Source organism: Mesoplodon bidens, assembly GCF_964165515.1.
Source record: "Mesoplodon bidens genome assembly, chromosome: 3".
In the NCBI taxonomy this organism is placed as follows: domain Eukaryota; kingdom Metazoa; phylum Chordata; class Mammalia; order Artiodactyla; family Ziphiidae; genus Mesoplodon; species Mesoplodon bidens.
Genome location: NC_138178.1, coordinates 153,075,978 through 153,098,324, shown reverse-complemented (window position 1 = coordinate 153,098,324; position 22,347 = coordinate 153,075,978). Strand labels below are relative to the sequence as shown.

At 52.0% G+C, this 22,347-nt stretch overlaps 2 protein-coding genes across 6 annotated transcripts in view; one reads left to right on the top strand and one right to left on the bottom strand.

The window, feature by feature from the left end:
* Positions 1-1,555: 1,555 nt before the first annotated feature.
* On the bottom strand, positions 1,556-11,857 carry GSTZ1 (glutathione S-transferase zeta 1). Of its 4 annotated transcripts, none has more exons than XM_081228378.1 (9): positions 8,988-9,020; positions 8,651-8,702; positions 6,766-6,833; positions 6,138-6,218; positions 5,654-5,779; positions 4,565-4,643; positions 3,968-4,020; positions 3,132-3,181; positions 1,556-2,360 (listed from the first exon to the last, which is right to left on the bottom strand). In XM_081228378.1, the coding sequence occupies exons 1-9, from the start codon at positions 9,003-9,005 to the stop codon at positions 2,234-2,236; spliced, it is 654 nt and encodes a 217-aa protein (XP_081084504.1). In that variant the 5' UTR covers positions 9,006-9,020; the 3' UTR covers positions 1,556-2,233. The 4 variants fall into 4 exon arrangements, with proteins under 4 accessions (XP_081084504.1, XP_081084507.1, XP_081084505.1 ...); XM_081228380.1 differs by lacking the exon at positions 8,988-9,020 and adding an exon at positions 11,700-11,857 and having other exon boundaries at positions 1,801-2,360; XM_081228381.1 differs by lacking the exons at positions 8,651-8,702; positions 8,988-9,020 and adding an exon at positions 11,629-11,684 and having other exon boundaries at positions 1,558-2,360.
* Positions 11,858-11,888: 31 nt separating this feature from the next.
* POMT2 (protein O-mannosyltransferase 2) overlaps positions 11,889-22,347 on the top strand; it is a 48,880-nt gene continuing 38,421 nt past the window's right edge. For both annotated transcript variants that reach the window (XM_081228374.1, XM_081228375.1), the window contains exons 1-2: positions 11,889-12,408; positions 20,220-20,304. In XM_081228374.1, coding sequence (XP_081084500.1) covers positions 11,972-12,408; positions 20,220-20,304 — 522 coding nt within the window. In that variant the 5' untranslated portion in view covers positions 11,889-11,971. The remainder of the gene's footprint in view (positions 12,409-20,219; positions 20,305-22,347) is intronic.

Here is a 22,347-nt window from a genome sequence, read left to right as displayed (position 1 = left end):
GAGACAGAGACGGCCAGTTAAATTTCCAGGAATAAGTGGAGGGACATAAGCTCAGTAAGAGCAGCGGCCATGTCTGCCATATCCCCAGTCACAGAGCCACACCCCCCAGCTCCCAGCACGGGGAGTGCCCTGGGAGGGCTCACTGCATGCTGAGGGGGGGGAAGCGGGACGTGCATTACCAGCCAGAGCAGGACAGCCACCAGGTGGTTTCCTTCTAGGAAGAACCCCAGTCCACCCGCTCATTATACCTAGTTCCCCATAGAATCATTCAGGGCTGGGGAGTGGTCTCAGGTTGTCTCTGCGCCTGTACCTTGTCCTAGATGTGGATTCTATCTACTGCCTGTACTTCCCAGAAGTCTCTGTGCTCCTCTGTTGCCTGGAAACGAGACTGAGAGGAGGGAGGAGTAGGGGAACCTGGTAACCTCAGCACTACTGGTAATTGTTTGGGATTATTTGGGCTCCCGAAGGCACCTGTTAGTGACAGGCAGAGCCAGCTGCCTCCCTAATCTGGGCGAGTGGTGGCAGCGCCCCGTTTGGCCAAGGCTAGCCCTGCAGCTTGCCCGCTGCTCCTGGCTGGCCCCATGTCTCTCCAGGGCCAGGGAGCACACTGCCGTGGGAGTTGTAGGAGCACAGCCTGAAGTATGGGGCCACCCTCCTTTCCCCTGAGTTCATTTTCTCTTTCAAATCCACAGGAGCTTGAATCACCTTCAATTTCAAAAGTCCAAGTCAGGTGACGGTTACTGATCCCTGAGCTGAGGAGACTAGTCTCTTATCTCAAGTCAAGGTTTCTTGGCGAGAGCCCAGGTGAGCCTTATGCAGCCAGGCAGGTCTGGAGTAATCTGAGGAAAAGGTCCAGATGGCGGCAGGGCAGGACAGGCACAGTCTCCCTCACCATTGCTGTGTCTCCTCTACCTTCCTGGGCTTCTCTCTTGGCTCTGCCAGGACAAACTCACTTTGGGAACAAGAGTGGCCCACCTTGGTCATTCTAGAGCCTGGAGCCCAGGCCATCCAAGAGGGAAGGAGAGGCCACTAAGGAGCCCGGGATGAGAGGGGAGAACTGGGTGCCCTGGGATTGGAGCTAAAGAAAAGGGACTCATGGCCGAGAAAGGTGGCTTCCACTTGGACCAGACACATCTGTCTTAATTCCCTGTTTAAACCTCAGCTACACAGGGGAAATGAAATCTCACATATGGAACATAAATGTCATCTTGTTTCACTCCCAGAAGTGACCTGCATCTCCCTACAGTATCTCTGCCCGAGGTGATCCTGGTTCTGGCTGAGCACTGCCAGGCATGGGGACCTGCTCCCTCCAAGGCAGCCCAAGGTAAGCTGTTACCCGGCTGGCCTCCTGCTAGCTTGGTCAGTAGCTGTTCATACTGCCCACGGAGGAGCCTGCCTCCAGCTCCCAGCACCACTCACACGTGGATGTATCCTAAGCACCTAATCCTAAGGCTGGTCCAGAGAACGCTGCCCCTGAAGATAAGGGACTGGGCTGAGAGGGCCAGCGTCTCCTCAGCGCTGCCATGGAAGTGAGCAACGGGACCACTCCCAGGCCTGGGCACTCAGCTGGTCACAGGAGGCTTTCTTTCCTGCTTCTTATACCTGTTCTCTTCTGGATCTTGTCTGATTTTCTCAGGCAGGCTTTTGGGCTTATTTCTCTTCCTTGCCCTTAGGTCCCAGGGGCCAGGCCAACCACAGGGTGGGCAAGTGGCTGGCTGGCTTTCTTTCCTGGTCCAGACGCAGAGGGATTCCAGCTAGGAAGAGTGTTCACCTTCTGGAACCCAGCTCAGTTTAAGTGAACAACCCGGAGGCCTGGGCTTTAGTTTAATTATCAGATTTCAGTGGGGGCATTCTTTGGAGTCAGGTACAGTCGAGGGGATGGGAAGAGGCGCAGGCTTCCTCATGGCTCTCTGGTAAACTCGCCATACGTTTTAGTCTACGTTCACTTCATCTTCCTGACTGCCCACGACACAGTCATGAAGACTTCCTGCCTACCCGCCTCCCTGCATTCTCCCACCCCATTCTGCCCGCATGTGACAGACGAAGGGGCTGAGGCAGAAGGAGTTCCAGTGGGAAGGCAAATCCAGGGCTAGAGTCCAAGTTCAAGGGCTAGGAGTTCAGGTCTTCCGCCTCTCCAGTTAAGGCTCGCTCGCTTCCAGGCCTCTTCAGCCCACGCAGCTTCCGCTCCCGCACCCGCTCCCGGCCCCTGCACCAGTGGGGCGCGGTTTGAGAGCTAGGCCCTCAGCTCAGGGGGTGTATCTGGCTGCCGGCAGGGGTGAGACACTTGGAAGGCCTCCAAGGCCAGCAGTGACTTGTTGATACGGCTGATGGTAGGGTAGGGAGTGAGATCCACCTTGAACCTGTGGCAGAGAAACATCCACCTAAGCCAAGGTCTGCAGGGGCACAGGGAGACTGCCCTGCAGGCGATGGGGGAAGCACAGAGGCAGGGCTGCATGAGGTCCCTGGGGCTGGCCAGGGAAGGCCTAGGAAGGCAGCCCTGCCAGGCTGGGGGTCCTTGTTCACAGGTAGCTCTCTGGGGAGGGACAGGTCTTGTGCAGTATCGTCTGGCATCTCAGTTTCCTACTGCTCCTATTCCAGGCCATGGCTATCTATACAGCCTACTATGTGTAAGGCCAGTGCTGGGCATTTATATACAGATTATCTCCCCACCCATGTCATAAGCTTCTCAGGGGCAGGGAATGTGTCACACATTTCCATACCCCTAACAGTGCCCAGCACGATGCCTTCCACAGAGAGGTTCTCATCCGTGCCTCCCTGAAGGGCTGATGGAGCAAAGCAGAGGCAGACCTCACTGCTGGGCACAGACACACCACGTCTGGGGAGAGCAGGCTCTTGGAGTGGACTCTTGCAGGGGCGTCCACCAGGTGACACGCCTCCTCTTAGGAGCGGGGGCTATGCGGTATCACCTGGGCTGCGGTGGGCATGGGAAGGGTGTTACACCGGCTTCTGCCCGTCTCTTACGGCCACAGTGGCTGCTGGGGGCCGTGGGGGAGAGTCTGCATGAGATGCTACCTCAGTAGATGAAGTCAGGGCCTGACTGTAGGAGGGAGCTGGGCATGTTGAGGGGAGGAGCCAGGAGGAAGAGGGAGGGTGGCAGGGCTCTCCCTTACCTGTCAGCATTTGCCACCTGAGGCGCTAAGCACAGATCAGCCATGGACACCTGCAAAGAGGGTCGGGCGGGCTTGCATCAGGGTGTGCACCCCAGACTCCCACCGGTGACAGCACTGGGGTGCTGGCCCCTGGCCTTCCCCTCTGCTTCTGGCTCTTCTATCCCACCCCCACTGCCCCACCCCCTCCTCATCTCCCCAGGCCCGGCTGGGTCTGTCCCTGCAGCTGAAGCGCTTCTCCCAAGCTACACTGCAGTTGCGCTGACAACCAACTCTGTGGGTAGCCAGAGAAGGCTCGATTGCCTTAGTGGATGTTACTGTGCTTGTTCAAAATTGCCACCACAGGCACTTAGTGAGGGCTCCCAGCAGGGAGGGAAAGCCTCTGGGTGCAGGTGGGGCACTCTGGAACCAGGATTACCATAGAGCCAGGGCATTAGCCTGTAGGAGTCAAGGGCACCTGAATCCTAGAATCCTAGCATTGGAATGGAATGGAGACATCACCTAGTCTGATCCCTCATCTGATGGCTGGACCACCGCCTCATCTCAGAGATGAGGTCTTCAACTTGAATACCTCCAGCAATGAGAAACTCACTTCCTCTTGAGGCAGCCGACCAGGAAGGAGCTGAGAAGCTCCCTGTGAGCTAACTTCTGCTTAACGCAGAGAGGACGACCTTGGGTTGCTGACTCCCCACCCTTGCTACAGCTGCCCCCTCAGGAAGCTCTCTGAGCTGTGCCTGCCCTGGGCTGGAGGGAGGTAGCTGAGTCTAAGTGGAAGACAGTGGCAGCCTGAGGTAGGCCTGAGGGAGGAGGCCACTCCCATGGGCCTGGGGAGAGCTTACCTCGTCTCCCACACAGTACTTCCCTGCTGTGCTCTGCAGGATCTGCTCCAGAGCTGGAGGGAAGCAACATGAATACTCTAAGGGGAGAGCAGCCTTTCTGGGCCTTGGTGCATAGCTATGACATGGCAGCTGTCTGAGTGGCAGGCTGGAGTGTGTGCCAGAGGGAACATGGCAGTCAGATCTGGAGAGAGGTGATGGGCACATGGGGATAAGATGATGCCTCCCTGTGCTCTGCAAGTTCAGCTACCATTCCCTCCCCTGAGGGGACAAGGCCTGCCACTGGCCAAGGCAGCAGTTCTCACACTGATGTGCTGGTGCTTTGCTGGCCTTGGCTTCCTGCCTGGAGTGGGCAACGGAGCAGAAGCTGGGCCATCCATCTCCAAAAGGCCTCAGGCATGAGGTTCCCAGAAGTGCCAGGGGTTGAGGCCAGGCTGGATTCTGCCCAGCCCATTGCCTCCTCGGCCCTGCCCCCCAACCCTCATCCATGCCACTGTCAAGGCCAAAGAGCCCGGGAGGCTCCAGATGCCAGGGCCCCCGATGTGAGGGCCATTTCTCTAAGAGGTCACCAGGGGGCAGCTCACAGGGGCAAGGACTCACCGTTAAAGCCAGAACTGATGGCCTGCTGGGCCCAGGTCAGCTGGTTCTCCTGTCCCACTTGCTTCAGGACAGACAGGTTCTGTGTAGCCCAAGAAAAATCTGGGATGAGCTTTGGGAGCCAGGCTGAGCCCACGCACTCAGCCAAGTCCCCTCAGGCGAGCTTGGTTCCCATGTGTCCGTGGCTGTACACCTGTCCTACCCTGGACCCTGTGAGCTCCCACCCTGTGGGCCCTGAGGTGGAAGAGAGGTGACGATCCCAGAGACCACTTTCTCTGGCTGCCCCTGTGGCCCCTGTCCCTCTGGCAGAGATGTGTAAGGATGGAGGCACAACCCAAGGCCTCTCTCCCTTGCATCCAATGCTCCTCCCTGACATGGTCCCTTGTGAGGAGAGGGAGTGTGACACGGGGTTGGGGAGGGCAGCATGGGGGAGGCACATAGGGTTGGCTTTCAGGAGATTTGGATGCCTGTCTGCTTCAACCTCCTCTGTTAAAAAAAAAAACGTGATATGGGGCGGGGGGTGGGCACAGATACACAGTCAGGGGGTCTGTCACACTTAGAGTGACTCTGCAGTCACTCCACCTTTCTGGAGCTATTTCCTTACTTGCAATGTCAGGGATTAGCACAGATGAATTTTTTTTTAAACAGATGAATTGTTTTAATACTTTTTTGTTTTACCAGTGAAAACTTACCAATAAAATCTTAGGAGAATCCCAATCTATGACACAGAACAGGTGAAAGGAAGGCTGCTCTGGTTAAAGGCGGGAGGCCGGGACATGCGCTACTCAGCCTCCCCCTGCCACCTGGCCCTTTCTGCCCCTTGGCAACTCCGGACGTGTCCTTGGAAACCTGGGGCTTCCCGGAAGGTGGCTGGGGTTCCAGGGAGTGGATGCTTTCTGGCCTCCCTCCACCCTCTGCCACAGGGGCCAGGGCCAAGCCCCTGGGAATCCCCTCTGTCCTCCTGCCACCCCGCAAGCTGGGCACCTCACGGTGGGCTGGCCAGGGCGCACGTGCGTGCGGAGGGGAGAGGGCTTGCGTGTGGGGATGCGAGGGTGAGAGGCGCGCGAGGGAGAAAGCGCACGGGAGCCGCACCTGCAGGGGCTGGATGCCGCTGGCCAGGAGGTGGGAAATCATGCGTACGTGGGCCCTCTTCTTTGGGTCCTGAGGCAGGAGTCGCGGCGTGGGCCGGGTCTCCTCCAGGTACTCAATGATGGCCAGCTGTCCGGAGGCGAGCAGTGAGGCAGGGACCATAAACTCCTCTTCCTCCCCCACTTCCAACACCACCATCGTCACCACCTCCCTTCTTATCCTTCTTATCATCCTCCCCTTGAGCCCTGTGAAGCCAGAGGCTCCCCAGGAGGATGAGATCATTTTGGACCCTTGTCCTACAGAATTTAGTCCCCCATATGCTTGAGTCTCCCTTCACTTCCCAAAGCAAGCAAGCAACCTTCCTCCCTCCCTCCCTCGTCCCTGCTGAGAGCTGGGTGCCTTGGGCAGACACAGGCAAGGAAGAGCTGCGAGGTCCTCTTGCTCAGGGCACCACGCTCATGAGGGGCCTCCTAAAGCCGCCACTCACCGACTGGCCAATGGTGATCCCATCGATCTTCAGGGCTGGCACCTGCTTCATGGGATTCAAGGCCTGGAATTCTTCAGAGAACTGTGGAGACAAGGCCCTGGTGGACTGGGCAGTCTGGCCTGAGCTGGCTAAAGCAGAGTCTGGCAAGCAGGAAGCCCCTAGCCTACTGCCCACCTGTACCTCCCTCCCCTGGGAAAGGCCCTGGCTCCTAGGCCCAGGGTGATACCTGGGGGATCTGTGAAGTATCCTGAACCCCAGTGGCTGCAGAGATACAGGTTTCATCCCAGTGGCCTGGCTATGTGCTTGTCCCTGCACCTTATATGTGGTCACCAAGGCATATCCAGAGGGCCTGGCATGGGGCAAGGACCCGCTCACCACCCACACTTCTGGAGTCAGACGTGGAGAGGCCAGGCTGTGGTGCGGAGCCTGGGACCTGGGCCCTTCCCATGGCTCCTCTTGCTGCACAGCTGGCCGCCCTGTCCCACAGGGCAGGCCCAGCAGCCTCCTCTGGCTGCCCTGTCCCACAGGGTGCATGCTCATCTCTTGCCTGCAGAAGTCTGCACCCCCTGCCGGGTCCCTCTCCAAGGCCTCTAACTCCTACACTGTGGCCTGGGGGCAGCCTCCTTACCTGCTGCCCCCCATCCTTTATGAGGTTGATGGTTATCATCTCATAGTCCATGTTTTTCAAGGCCAGAGCTAGAAGAGACAGCAAACAGTCGGTGACAGCCTCTGACCACACTTCCCAGGGTGACAAGAGGGAAGGAGGCTTCTTTCTCCGCACTGCTGGGTGGCCCTGTCGCCTTCTTCCCAGCTTCCTGGATCACCACCTGCTCCCCTACCCCAGGGCCATGATGCTCCGCCTCTCTTGCCCCTGGACTCTCTGTATCCCCAGCGGACCTCTGACGCCTCTAGGTGGTGCTACGAGGGTGTGTGCCCTGGCCCGCTGAGGGCTCCTGGAGGACAGCAGGGAAATGTCCCCTTCATCTCTGCCCCCGGCAGGGCCTTACCCAGTGGCAAGCAGGGCTTATCTGTTGGAGACATGCAATCATTCCCCCATAAAGGTCATCTGAGGGCTAAGGGAAGGTGCTCGGTGACTACGCAGGGCCCACACAGGCAGAGGACACTCTTGTTCTGTCTAGAGAACCCCTTTCTAATCCATTCTCTGTTCTCAGGGCCGTTCACTACAGATTCCAAGGCATCAGGGCTCTCTGGTGACCTCAGCACATCTGCTGTGACTCCCAGGGGCTGGATTTCCTCTCCATCTCCTTTGATGTTTTCCTCCCAGCAAGGTGAGGGCCAAACACTCGGTCAACCCTAGTGGAGGAGACTGTGTGTGTAAGTGTGCACACTTGTGCATTAAAATATGGCGATGGCCGGTATCAGGCAGATGAGCGAGGGGAGGAGGGCGAGACGTGTCAGTCTGCAGACAGCCCAGGAGACGTGGGGCTCCTCCTCAGAGCTGGTCAGCTCCACCCTGGAGAGTGGAAGTGGTCGGGGCCAGGCAGGAGGCCAATGCATGGTGGCCCTGCAGAGACAGTGCCCACGCTGCTGGTCTGGCCCCGTCAGGGCAGAGGCTCTGGGCCCAGGGAGGGCGTCTCCTTGGAGAAATGTGTCCTCGGGCACCCCAGTGCTCTTGCCTACCGATTCTAGCAAATACCAAGTGACTGTGGGAGGGGGAGGGTCATGAGGATGGCTTCCGAGTCAGGAACAGGCTCCTGGCAGCAGGCTACTTGGCTTTAAATGTCATCACGTTCACTTGCTAGCTGTGTGGCCCCGGGCAAGTAACGTCAGCCTCTGTGCCTGTTTCCCCATCTGACAGGCAGCATAGCGTAGTAAAGAGCATGGCCTAGCTGGAGCTAGGCTAGCTGGTTCAGATCCCAGCCCTGCCCCTTACTAGCTACATGATCTTGGGCAAGTTACTTCACCTCCCTGTGCCCCAGTTTTCCCACCTGTACGATGGTGACGATAATAATACCTCCCTCCCAGGGTCGTTGAGGTTTAAATGGAATCAGGTACACAAAAACACTCGGCACCGTTCTCTTTCTGTATGAGCTGCTACGACTAGGACCTTGGCTGAGGGCTGACTTAAGCTGAGGGACAGAAAGGTCAAACCAGGACTACACCAGAGGGCCCCGCTTCTCCTCCCCTGAAGCCTCTGGGGTCCACACTGGCCAGCTGTTTGATTTGCCAGATCAAATCAGATAAGAACTGAGGAAGGCCAGCTGTTCCCTGCCGGTTACCAAGGATCTCTGGATTCTGTGAGCCTGCCTGAAGCATGGTTGCTAAGGGGCTTTGGAGTGCAGAGTGGGAGAGGTCACAGGCCCAAGAGAAAAAACACCCCTCCCGCCCTTCCTCTAGCTGGACTTCCGAGGTGGAGGTGCCATTCGAGGCTGAGGGCTCCAGGAGACTGGGGATGCTGGGGCTGGTGCCCTGTCTGACAGAGGCTTTTCACCCCGGCCTCCCTCCACCCCACACCACCCCACTCCAGCCCTCAGTGGAGCTACAGCTCTTACCGATTCGAACTCTCCATGAGCAGGAGCTTCGGAAATAGGAGTAGAGGATGGGCTGAGGAGAGAAGGCGAGGACGCAGGTTAACCCAGGCGTGGTGGGGTCTCAGCCCCGGGAGCCCGCTGGAGGGGAGGCAACAGCTCCCAGCCAGGGGCCTCCCGGCCGGCACTGTTTCTTCCCAGCCCGCTGGGCCTCCTTCCTCAGGCCTGCGTCTGGGAAACTCAGGCCAGACTCAGCTCTCTGGGTTAGAGGCCTCGGGAGTCAGGTGGGTCCCTCAGCTCCAAACTGCGCTGTCATGCATTCCTGATGTCCAGGGGCCCCCGAAGCAAGTGCCCTCCTTACCTTCCTAGACTCGGCCATGATGATGTGGTGACCCTTGGCCTCTCAGGGACTGTCCCCTCCCACAGAACTGCGGGGCAGGGGAGGAACCCTAAAGGGGTGGATCCCATGAGCCAATGGGGAAGCTGGGCTAAACAGGCATCAGGAGAACTTTGACTCTGGTCAGCAAGGGCATCTCTTTCTAACCTGGGGGAAGCTTTTTATGCTCCTGGTGGAGCCAGGTCTGGTGTCCTGGGCAGACAGCGAGGCCTGGTTTTGAAGCAGTAGTTTCATGTGGTGCAGTGGGCTGGGAGCTGCCATACCGGGAGTCTGGTCCCAGTGCAGGAACTAGCCCCGCATGACTGGGGACAAATCCCTACCTTCTCTAGTCTTCAGCTCCCTCATCTGTAAAACGAAGGGTTGCCCTAAAATGATAGCTTATTTCCTTCCAACAGTGACAGAAAGACCAGGAAATCTAGTTTTCTGCGCTTTGGTGCCCATCTCTTTCAACATTCCACCCACCAGTCCTCCAGACTCTCAGCTGATCTCATAAAAATAGCATCTGGAAAACTCAGGCCAGACTCAGAGGGGGGAACTTTCCTGGTGGTCCAGAGGTTAAGACTTTGCCTTCCAATGCAGGGGGTGTGGGTTCGATCCCTGGTCAGGAAGCTAAGATCTCACATGCCTTGCAGCCAAAAAACCCAAAAAAACATTAAAAAAAAAACCAGAAGCAATATTGTAACAAATTCAATAAAGACTTTAAAAATGGTACACATCAAAAAAAAATCTATAAAAAAAATAGCTGGGGAATATGCCCACTGACTCCAAAGCTGAGGTCATAAGCTGGCAGCCCACAGTGTTCTGTTTGGTCTATACTGTATTTTAAAATGTTTCAATTCATTGCTAACATTAAAAGTCACATTGTTTCATATACAAATCGTGTTGTCCATTTTTTCTTAAAAAAAGGAAAAAAATCGGGAGATAGTGAACTCAGTTTCCTGAGGAGCAAAACTGATCAGAGCCAATTAATGGCCCCCTTTAGAGAGGGCATGCCCTCTCAGATCTGCCATGGCCCCCACCTGGTCCACTTCTCTCATTTTTGTTACTCTGAGGCCTCTGAAGGCAGCAGGGTGTGTGACCTCTCCTCTAAAGTTTAGGGGACTCAAAGTTAATTTCTCTGGTGCTTCTTGGTCACCAGCATTTCAAAGCAGAACCCAGAACAGAGTTACCAGTAATTAGCACTCATGAATCTTCTGGCAGACACATATGTAGCCTTTTGGATGAGGGAGAACTCAAAAGAATTTCTTAGATCACCCTTGTCTACCATCCCTCTGACTAGAGACATTTCACCCAAGTTCGCTCTCCCTTCTGTATGGCCCAGCTCACCCAGCTGCTACCTGACCTTGCTTTCATCACCTCTGAACTACCAACTCCATCTTCTACTCCATCTTCTACGTGGGCAAGGGCACAAGTGGGAACCCAGTCCGTCCCAAGTTAGTTCCCGACCCTGGGAGTTCTGGTCTATTCTGAAGGCAACTTTCGTGGGGAAAGTGAAGATAGTTCTGGCACAAAGGTCAAGTGATAGGCAGCAGGCATCCTTGGAAGGAGAAGAGCTTGTAGGCTACAGCTGGATGTACCCTGTTCCAGGGTGCATTCCTTTCCTATTTGGTTAGGCTGGAGGGGCCCCTGGGGCCAAGAGGCAGCTACACTGAAACAGAATGGAACCACTAGAGAGCTGCAGACATCAGCTTAGAATCCTTAAAGAAATGCCTTCCCTAATTACTAAATGTTACACCTTTGACCTAGGCTAAGGGTGACCACAGAATCACTGTAAATGCCCTGCCCTCAGGTTTCTTACTTATGGGCCATCAGGAGATGTAATGGAGGGCGGTTTCTGATCTTTCTCTTACCAATGATAACTGCATAAACCGTCCCATGTTCCTTTTTGCATGTGTAGGGCTAAATGTTAAGCCCAAGTAAAATATCCATTTCATCACCACTCCTGGAGGAATTGTTTTTAATTCAAATATGGATTCTCACCACTCCAGCAGATTTTATTTTAAAACCGTCTCTTACACATGATTTTCGAGAAAGACTCCTAAACTCCTATTTGGGAGTGGGAGGGCTATACACTGTTAAAGTGATGCTATATCCCACCTGATGGGCCTGCCACCTTCCTTTGAGCTACAATAGCTGTTCTCAGTCTTTAATAAAGAGATTGATAACAGTGGTTCTGGGGTTGGTCCTGGGAAATGCAAATTAAAACTGGTAATAAGGTCCCCAAGTGATTGTGATGACTATAGGTGCCACAGCTTCCCCTCGCCCCTGGCGCTCTCAAAATGCAAACAACCCTGAAAGGCCATTTAACTGTTAAGACCTGCCGGGCCGACCGGCAGGGCTGTGCGAAACAGGGAGACAAGGGACGACGCTTGGAAGCCCTAGCAGGTCGAGTGGGGTTGGGGGTGGGTGGAGAGACAGATAAAGAGCAAGGGTACAGCCACCAAACCAAGCCGGGTACTCTCCACGAGGACCCTGCACCTCGTGCCCAACCCTCTCGGGATCACAGGCCACAGCAGGTAGCGCGCAGGTGCAGAGCGGTGCCAGAGCGGCGCATTGCATGCTGGGAGTCTCCGTAAGGAGCTGTGGGCGGGGCCGAGCGCCTCACCTTTGACCCCGCCCCCAAGATTTCTCCGTGTTTCTAAGTAGAGCCTCTCTCCCCGGATGCATGACACAGACCTTCCCCACTTGCATCTCGCACTCTGGGCGACCCCTCTTCCAGGCCAGGAAACTTGGCGCCTGCGACTCTCCGAGTCGTCGACGATTCAGGTTCAGTGAGACCCCGACACGTCAGAACTTACGTTTCCGTCTCGCTAAAGCTAGGGCTTGGACTAGAATGAGCTTTAAGATCTCTTCTAGCTTGCCCCGCCCTGCCGCCACGCCCCCACTCCTGGCGCTGCTGGGAATTGCAGTTCCGTGAGCCCGCTTTCTCCCCGGCCCGCCCGGACGTCATGCTCTGCGCCACTAGCCGCCTCCTAGCGGCCCGGGCGGCGACCGCGCTCGCCTTCCAGCCCAGAGGCCGGGGCAGGGAACTACATTTCCCAGGGCACCCTGAGCCGCCCCTTGGTGACTTCTTGGCGGGGCGGCTCGCAAGACCCAGCGTGCTTGCGGGCCGGAGGGCCATCCTGAGGAGGGGAAGGATGCCGCCGGCCGTAGGCGGAGGCCTGGCAGGGTCCGAGCTGCGTCCCCGGAGGGGCCGCTGTGGGTCCCAGGCTGCTAGGGCTGTGGGCCCGGACGTGGCCACCGAGGCTACAGCGCGGAGCCCCAAACGGCCTGCTCCGAGCTCGCGGCGCTTCGAGGCGCCCGGCCGGTGGGCTCTGCTGGCCCTGGTGACGCTGATGTCCTTCGCCACCCGCTTCCACCGTCTGGACCAGCCGCCGCACATCTGGTGAGTGATGGGAGGGACTGGGCAGGCACCATGGCAACTGGGAGGGAGGGGCGCGCCTTCTCATTGGTCTGGAGGCACGGAGAGGGAGAGGGCGGGATTCACAGGCGGAGGGACGGGGCCGCGCTGGAAGGGAAACAGGTTTCTGGTGGTTACCTCTCCCCAGGTGCAGTCTCCGTGAGAGAAATCTTTTTGCTCCGGTGTGTGTGAGAGTGGGATTCCTTAGGATCTGAGGAAGCAATCTTCATGTCTTGCAGGTTATGCTGCAGCGTCTCACCTGGCTCTCAAATGGTAGCTTTTAAAGGTGCTTTGAACTGACCCAGGAGAATTGGAAACTCTTAGTACAGAATTTCCTAAGGCCTGAGTTCCTAATCTGCGGGATTTCCAGACCTCCGCGGAGGGGAACATTCCTATCTGAGTACCACATTCTCGGGAGCCGGAACAACCTGTGTGTCCACGGATGATAACAAGGGTCCCAGAAAGCAGGTCTGGGGTCATCCTGTGAGGATATATTAAAGGCTTTATTTTGTAGGACTAAGGAGCAGGAGTCAAATTTCGTTAAAAAAGCTTAAAAAGTCTCCAGCTCGAAGGAGGAAAATTTTTATACAGTTTGAAAATGGTTAATTTGTTTGTCCAAGACGTGATACCATGTTTTCTCAGTATCACTGAGGAGAAAGTGTAGAGGTTGTTAGAAATGGAACTCCTTGACTAAAAAGCAAGCAGGCTAACAAACTATCAGGGTTACCCTACTTGGAAATTAATGAATTAGCTTGTTACTATTTCATGAGTGCTGGCGGAAGATGTGAGACTCCTGGGTCAGAGTCAAAAGACTTATTACTCGTAGCAGAGGAAGCAGGATGAACATCGGCATATTGGATTCAGTTTCTCATGGTTCCGAAGTCCCACGGGGTGACGCTATGGGCTCAGATGGATGATTGCACACACTGCGTTGCCTTGCAGCTAAGGAGCAACAAGCTTGGGGAATTTACAAAAAGCAAGCGTACTTTTTTTGCTCTGGAGAGAGATGTTACCTCATCTCTCAAGGCTGCTTGGTGCAAACACAACTTTAGGAAATGGCCCAGGTAAAGTGCAGTCAAGGCCCTGCATTCTCCGCATAGCCAGCAAGATGTGTGGAAATACAAGAGACCCATGGAGGACTGTCTCTCCCAACAGTCTCACTCCTTGGTTTTACACTCTCTTGGCTTCTAGCAAATTTTCACATGAATGTGCAACTCCATTGGCTACTCTGATTAACCTGGCTGAGGCAGGGACCCAGTCTGCTTAGTTTGTCTCATACAACATTTAATTAAGGCTGCTCTCACCAGGAGTCAAAACAGCAGGGTGAGGCCATCCTGTGGTGTTAACCTGTGCCCTCCGGGGTGCTGGATCCAGCCCCCTGTTAATAATTGTGTATGTTGCAGGGTGGAGTGGGGTGGGGAGGGACCAGGAAGTCTTATTTCAGATAGCTGTGATGTAGTCTAAGGCCAGTCTGTTATCCGTTATAGTCTGTACACAGGTGTTTAGACTGACCTCTGATTTTCGATGTCACTGCCAATAATTACAATGAGTTGTCCCATTTAAAAAGCAACTCCCGTGCCCAGTGGAAAGACATTCCGCAGCACATTCTTCCCTGCATTCTAATATATTACCTGAAGGAGTCCAGGTCACTCCAGTTCAGGATTTTTTGTTAAATTTTATTTGGATTTCCATCAGATTTGATTTAGATCATCATTACAGTGATTTGGTCGAGCCCCATGGGCAGTGAGAGTCACTGCGTAGTTGCAGCCTCAATCACTATACAAGGCATAACCTAAGGTCCCTAGGGTGTCAGGAGAAGCTTATGAATTTATATCAGTCATACTAACAGAACTAACACATACTAACAGTCTGTGTTTTTGCGCACATGCGAGGGAGGTCCATGTTTGGGAGTTAATGTTGATGTCGTCAGGGACATAAGGATAGTTCAAGACCGGCCATGTCCACGTGAGTTTTTCTGATTTCATAGTGGAATAACAGAGTCAGCAGTAGGTCAGATTGCTAACTACAGCTGCCACTTGACTTAGTTGAACCGTGTTAGTATTTTGCCAGGCTGGGTGCTGGGCCTAGGAGGCAAAGAGAGCATTAATTGTTTCCCTTCTCTTTACATTTCCAGGGGCCTAAGATGTTCCTTCCCCAGGTGGAAAGGTTGTTTCTTTCCTCCCACTGCCATATAATCAGTGTGTCCCACTCTAGTACCTGTAATTTCACCTTTACTGCAATTATTGCCTACTACTAATATCCACACCTTTCTGTCATGGACACTGTCAGAAACTTGACAGAGACTTATTATGTCTCCCACCTTGGCCTATGTGAGCCACTGTAGCGGGACTTCACAAGCAGTGTGCTCCACCAGGTGACCTTTATGCACTAAAACCACGTCACTCCAACAAGAAAACCCAAGTGACTGAACTAGAATTAAGTTTGAATCCCATAAATCCCCAACTGCACCCCCAGGCTGATCCAGAATTGCTGTTAGGGGAGACCAGTCGAGCCCAGGAATAGTCAAGGAAGAATCTCAAATTTTCAAAATAGGTTTTTATAACCTTCCACCCCTTTTGTTCTGATCATTACCCAGTTGGTGGCCAAGAGGAGATGAACACCTAGTTAGGTGACCAAACTACTTGACTAAGGTGTGTGAACAAGGAGGAAGGTGAGGGAGGTTGACTCAGAAATCTTTTTGAGAAGACTGTTCAGTGCTTGACAATATCAGATACCTGAGGATGGTCTGGAGTGTGGAATGTCATCAGATTTTTGGCTATTCAGCCATTGCAAAAATAAAAAGGTGTACCATTGTCAGACTGTAGATGGTTTGGAAAGCTGAAAACACAACACAGTTTAGTTTCAAGGGCCGCAGTGATATATCTAGAGTCAGATGATTGGACTGACTAACCCGAAACATGTGTCAACAGCAGTGGGGCACCAGTGATAGCCTGAAACACGGAATAAAGTCCTAATACAATCAGTTTCCTTGGAGTGGTCAATACCCCACGCAATGTGGCTTCCTTTACTGCAAGACAAACATGCCAACTTTTGGCAGGAGTCACAAGTTACCACAATGTAGCAACGGCTTCTGCTTTGGAGACATATAGTCCTTTACTTTGTGCCCAGTCCATGGTGGTAGATGTGTTTCCATGCCTGGTGTATTGATGTATCCAGGTGGCAATGGCAGCAGTCTGGATGGTGCAGGTTTGATCAGCAGCTTGATTCTAATCAGTCTTATCAGAATACTGGCCCTTACTGGGGACATCTACATGAGTGATCCAGATTGTCCCATTGGTAGGCAGCCATGATTTTTTTCCACAGTTCTTGGCTCCGAAGAGGGGTGTTTCACATTTCTTAGTATATAGCCTTACAAGTGACACACCAGATGGTTAGGCCAATGGCAAAAGCCCAAGGGAAAATAAAGATATAACTTGTCTGTTTCTTAGGAGTATTGTCTAAGGCAAGGGTGATGACTTTCAATTCAGTGCATTGTGCCAATCAACCCTTATTGCAGTCGGTCTTCCAGAAATGTCAGTGGGGCTGGATGATAGCTACTGCCCTGTGGACACCATCTGCTTTTCATTTAGCCTAACCATCAGTGAACCAGGCACAAACATTAGAAGGAACCTCTGGGAATCAAGACCCCACTGAGTCAGCGGCTTTGCTTCAGGTGGTGGAGTGGAAGATAGTTTCTTCCAAAGGGGCAGCTGCCACCTCTTCTTGAAAAACCAAGATGCCTCTAGGGCCAGGCCGGCTATACTCTTGAATATACCACTTGCATTTCACCAGCGAGGCGTGTTGAGCCCTTCCGTCGTTAGCCATAGATTTCAAGTTGACCCACCCCAAAGTGATAGTTTCAGGCCAAAGAGTCCTAAGGTCTTCATGGTTCAGGCCCTCAAGTTCAACAAGAGCTTAGTAGTAGGTTGACAGTTGCCCCTGTAAAAGGGTGTGTACTTGGTGCCCATGTCCAGCAGATGGCGCTGGCATCATGGAGCACTCCAAGACCCCCCTCCCCAACCCCCCGCCCTGAAATTACATCTTTAAAGCTGTAATGTCCCTTTCTCATCTTGTGATTTATATTATTTCTGTAGGACCACTTGGGAGGGGACAGGATCACCTCTCCCTAATGTAGCAGTCTCTCAATGGGATAACCTTGGACACATATGGGATAAATACGACTTTGCCTTCAGCAGTGGGAGACACAACAGTGGTTGCAAGGGCCCTACCCACAAGGCCACTTTCCCTTCCCTTCCCCGCTGGTAACTTGGCTCAGACCCTATCAGTTGAATTTGGGTGCTTTTTCCCCTTTCAACTAACAAGTCTAATAGGCCTGCATTAGGAGCTATAATGGCAGCCACCTAGAGGTTATGCCATTCCCAGGTGGGAGGTGTGGCGAGTGCTGGATGCAGGGCGCAGGAGGAGGCCTTTTTGCTCCTTCAGCCCCTCAGCAGGCTTGGCACCACTTCTTCCCAGTCTGCTTTCCTGTGTCTGGTGAGCACCTGGGCTTAGGGGCTTTTTCTTTCAGTCCCTGTACACCCTGCTATGGTCCTCCCTGCAGTCCTCGGCACCTTTGGTAATCCCTGCGCCTAGCAAATCCTCCTACTCCAAGGGATTGAGGAGGGTGCTCCTGTATCCAGTAGGACTTTGAGCTTGAGTCCCTCTCCTCCCCAGAGTTCCCCACCACACTAGGATGGGTGTGTATGGCCTTTAGTCCCCTTTAGGGACAGGGAGACCTTAGCCCCACCTGTAATCATCTTACTCTTTAAAGCAGCTGAGCTTGTGGCAGAGGGGGAGGGATCATGGGACACGGAGGGACTCTGAGCCTCTAAGCAAGGCACACCTTTAGCTTGAGCACACAGCTCACCCGAGAACCTTTCAATGTTTTCATTTTACCCAGAGTTCTGCATTGAATAGCAAGGTCCTTACTGCTGGCACCATTTATGTAAGCTTTGGGGCCTCCTAGATTCATCAGCCACGTCCATCTTGCCTTTTGGCTGGGGCTGCTTAGCTTATTGCCCCAGGGTTGTGATTATATCCTTTCCTCCTTTTGCCCAGAAGGCCGTAGCCAGTAACCAAGGCAGCATTCAGACGGTTTGTTTCAATCCTGCCTCTCTCCCCTCAACCTCATTCATAGGCAGGACAGTGGGGGATTCTTACTACCTGCCTTCCCCACCACTTGGGCAAGAACATTCACTACCAGATTCCAGGGAGTCTTCTCTTATCCCCTAACCCAGTCCATGATGGCCCTTGTCCTTTCTCTTAAGGAAAGCTATGACTCAGCCTCCTATGCTTGTCACCAAAACTGTCAGGGTTTGGGGTTTTATTTTTACGTTACTTGCCAACTAATGAGTTAGCCTGTCAGTGTTTTATGGATGCTGGCGGGAGACAAAGTCCTGGGTCAGAGACAACGGCCTTTATTTCTCACAGCACAGCAAGCAGGATGAGCATCAGTATGTTGGCATCAGTTCCCCTGGCCCCAGTGTCCCATGTGATACCCTGGATCTGGATGAATGCCTGCACATGCAGGGAGTTGAATCACAGCTAAGGAGTATTGATCTTGGGGAATCCACTGTTTTATAATAAGCAGTAAACAAGACTGCTCTCTGTCCCAGAGGGAGACGTGGTGTCTTCCTCAAGGTTGCTGCATGCATAACCCTGAGAAGTGGCCTGAGAAAAGAGCAGCCAGGACCTTGCATTCTTGGCGTACCCTGCAAGGTCTGTAGAGCAAGAGAGAGCCAGAGAAGACCGTCTGTCCCACCAGAAACACGCAGTAAAAGCCAAGAGGAAGCGTGACTATTGCTACTAGTTTTACTTGAAGTAAAAATCTTACACCCCTTTATCAATATGTTTCCAAACAGACTTCAAAACTAACCACAAATGTTGGGACAGTTTAAATAGTGCCCAACATGTGTGGGACTTTATAGTCTGCAAAGTTCTTTCCCATGTGTTACCTGATACCTCCCTGCGAGGTGGACTGGCAGATGCTACTGTTGTCTTCATCATGTAGATGAGAAAAGAGATCCGGAGAGGGTGAGTGATTTTGCCGGGTCATGCTCCCACAGTGGGTGGCGGAGCTGGGACCGGATCTCTCTTTTTTCTGCAAATGTATTTTGTCACACTGCTTGGAAGTTATTTTTCTGTTTAACATCGCCATGTCACTGTCCTCATTTTATGTCAAGCAATGTGCTTAGCAGACGCAGAAGTAGATTTACCCTTCTGCCTATTTATTAGACCCAGTGTGTAAAACACACACAAAAAAGAACCCCACATTTTTGGTAAGAGAATGTTTTGCCCCTTATTTTGTAGGACAGTGATAACTACTTATAGTAGCTGACCTGGGGATGGATAGTCACTAGAAAGCAACTGTTCTTCTGAGCTGCAGGGAGAGATTGACAAACAGAAATGGCCAGGTTCTGCTGGATTACTAGCCTGCCGCTGTGAAGCCCCCCTGTAGGGTGTGAAAGGTTTACTGTGGTTGTGTAGAAGAACAAGATTTTTGCATTGTGTTTAAAAGCTAGTGTATTAGGGCTTCCTTGGTGGCACAGTGGTTGAGAGTCCGCCTGGCGATGCAGGGGACGCGGGTTCGTGCCCCGGTCCGGGAGGATCCCGCGTGCCGCGGAGCGGCTGGGCCCGTGAGCCATGGCCGCTGGGCCTGTGCATCGGAGCCTGTGCTCCGCAACGGGAGAGGCCACAGCAGTGAGAGGCCCGCGTACCACAAGAAAAAAAAAAAAAAAAAAAAGCTAGTGTATTAGAATCACTTACTTACTTGCAAAATAATTTTTAAATAATTTGTAAATAATGAGGATAGGTTTTTAGACTGGTTGTTAACTTAGTAAGAAAGCCCTCACTTTTTATATACTTGTTAGTTCATTATAATAAGGTCAGTGAGTTCATAGTTAGCAGGTTAATTATCACAAGGTTGGGAGCAAAATCAGACTCCAGGCACAACCATGGTCTATAGGCTCTTACTGATCAGTAGCCCACAGTGTAGTTTGTAACAGCAAGAGTAATGTAGTTTCTAGTAGCAAAAATTGTCTTAGGGTTAGAAGTTAGCAGACTCGGGGCTTCCCTGGTGGCACAGTGGTTAAGAATCCACCTGCCAAGGCAGGAGACACAGGTTCAAGCCCTGGTCGAGGAAGATCCCACATGCCGCGGAGCAACTAAGCCCATGTGCCACAACGACATAGCCTGCGCTCTAGAGCCTGTGAGCCACAACTACTGAGCCCATGTACCACAACTATAGAAGCCCACGCACCTAGAGCCCATGCTCCGCAACAAGAGAAGCCACTGCAATGAGAAGCCCTTGCACCACAACGAAGAGTAGCGCCCGCAACTAGAGAAAGCCCGTGTGCAGCCACAAAGACCCAATGCAGCCAAAAATAAATAATTAATAAATAAATTTATTTATTTTAAAAAAAAGAAGTTAGCAGACTTGGAAGAAAACTCTTATTGCAAAACTTTTTATAGTATAGGAAACTCTTCGCCTTTTTAAAATAAATAGAAACTCAAGATACAGAATAAGTATAGATTTAACTTAAATTTATGATAACTGGTTGGTAAGTATCTGCTAGCCTTTCTCATCTGTCTAAATGAAGATTAAGGACCAGCCTGACGTCTTGCTTCCTCAAATCACTTGTGTCAAAAGCCTTTTTTTTTTAAATCCAGATTTTCTCATTAACTGCTTGAAACTTATAACCTTTGGTTTTAACTGTAATTTTAACCATGCTTTATTAAGGCTGTTTGGGTTGTATGATAATTTTAAGAATTTCATTTCTCTTTCTTTTTCTTTTTAGTTGGGATGAAACTCACTTTGGAAAAATGGGAAGTTACTATATCAACCGCACCTTTTTCTTTGATGTGCACCCACCTCTGGGAAAGGTGAGCAGTGTGGTGAATGACAGTGCTCTCCTAAGAGTTGGAGCCAAGTCTTAGATTTGGATTTAATTCTTGGGCTTGTAGAAAGAATTCCCTGACATTCCAGAACAGTTGCTTTCATGGGAAACCTTTGGTGTTTTTAGGAGTCCTCTGGGCTCAGAAATGGAGGGAGATTCCATCAACTGATAGATGGATAAACAAAATGTGGTATTATCTATACAATGGAATATTATTGAGCCATAAAAAGGAGTGAAATATTGACACATGTTGTAACATGGATGAGTCTCATAAACATTATATTAAGTGGAAGAAGTCAGACATAAAGGGCCACATATTATATGTTTCCAGAATTGGCAAATCCACAGAGACAGAAACTAGACTAGCAGTTGCCAGGGTCTGGGGGGAGGGAGGATTGGGGAGTGACTCTAAATGGGTGTGGAATTTCTTTTGGGGGTGATGAAATAGTCTGGAATTAGGTAGTGGTGATGGTCACACAACCTTGTGAATAAACTAAAAGCCACTGAATTGTACACCTTAAAATGGTGAATTTTATGGTATATGTATTTTATCTTAATTGAAAAAAAAAAAAAGAGAGATGGAGAGAAGGAATCTGTTGCATAAAGCAGAAATAGCTTAGGGGAGCTGACTGTCCACAAGGGCCTGAAACTCCTTTCCACTCCCCGTTCCCAGTGTGCACGTTGTTTGGCTTGTTCCTTTCACATGATGTACAATTAGAAACTCCACCAATCAGAATTCATTTTACTCTCTTAAAAACAAGCACCCCCAAGAAGGCTAATGGATTAGCCCTGGCATTTCGCTCAGTCCTTTCTTCCTAACTGGAGACTGAGCTCTCTGGTACTAACGGGACAGGAATTTGCCTAGTATGAAGATGGGGAGTGTTTCTGGAGCATGGAGTACTTGGGGATGAAGGCAGGGGGTGAGGGGTGGCAGGGGTGATCTGTGACAGGTGGGCTTAGGGGGAAAGCACCAGAGCATGGGGTAGGGGCCAGGGGCAAGGCCCTGCAGGTGGGAGAGGTGGAGAGGAAGGTGGGAGAGGTGGCCTATTTCTTTCTTTCTTTCTTTAATATTTAATTTATTTATTTGGCTGCACCAGGTCTCAGTTGTGGCACGTGTTATCTGTAGTTGCGGCATGCGGGCTCTTAGTTGCAGCATTCAGGATCTAGTTCCATGACCAGGGATCGAATCCGGGCCCCCTGCATTGAGAGCGTTGAGTCTTAACCACTGGACCACCAGGGGAGTCCCTAGGTGGCCTATTTCAAAATTAGCTCCGAGCCCAGAGAAGGAGCAAAAAATGTAATGCCTCTTTCTGTCTCCTTTATAAGATAACAACAATAAGATTGGAGCAATTGAACAGTCTCTTTTAGTCACTTTAGATGCATTAACTTATATAATGCTCAGAACAACCTTATGAAGTAGGTACTGTTGGCTCCTCATTTTACGGAAGGGGAAACTGGGACTCAGAGACGACAAGTAGTTTGCCAGAGGGATTAAAGCTAGTAAGTGGCAGCTAGTAAGGTTCAGACTGGCTTAGAGTCTGCTCTGTTAACCATTATACCACTGCCTGATGAACTGGCCTCGCCCCAGTATTCGGGCAAGTACATCTGTTACCGCCGTAGAATTAAGCCACAGAACGTGCTGAATATTTGCACTGGGCTAGCCTGGGAACCAGCCCACCAGTAGAAGAGATTTTCATAGGAAACCTAGCCCAGTCTTTCAGTTGGGGCCTGCCTGTCTGTTTTTGGAGTCTGCTATTGCTCAGCACAGTGAAGGCGTGTGGAAAACACTTGCTGATTTGTTTTTGCTGAAGCCTTCCCTTCCTCACATGTGGCCCCTGTGTGAAGGGAGAAATGTGAGGCTTCTTTCTAAGGCTGCCCCTAGAGAGTGTGATCCATCTGCCCCTCTAATTTATCTCCTGATGGTCCTGTGCTCTACCTGGATGAAAGAGAGTGATAAGCAAGGTAGCTTTCATAGGTTCTGAGGCCAAGTCAGTCCAAGAATCAAAAAGCCCCATGAAGTGGTGAACAG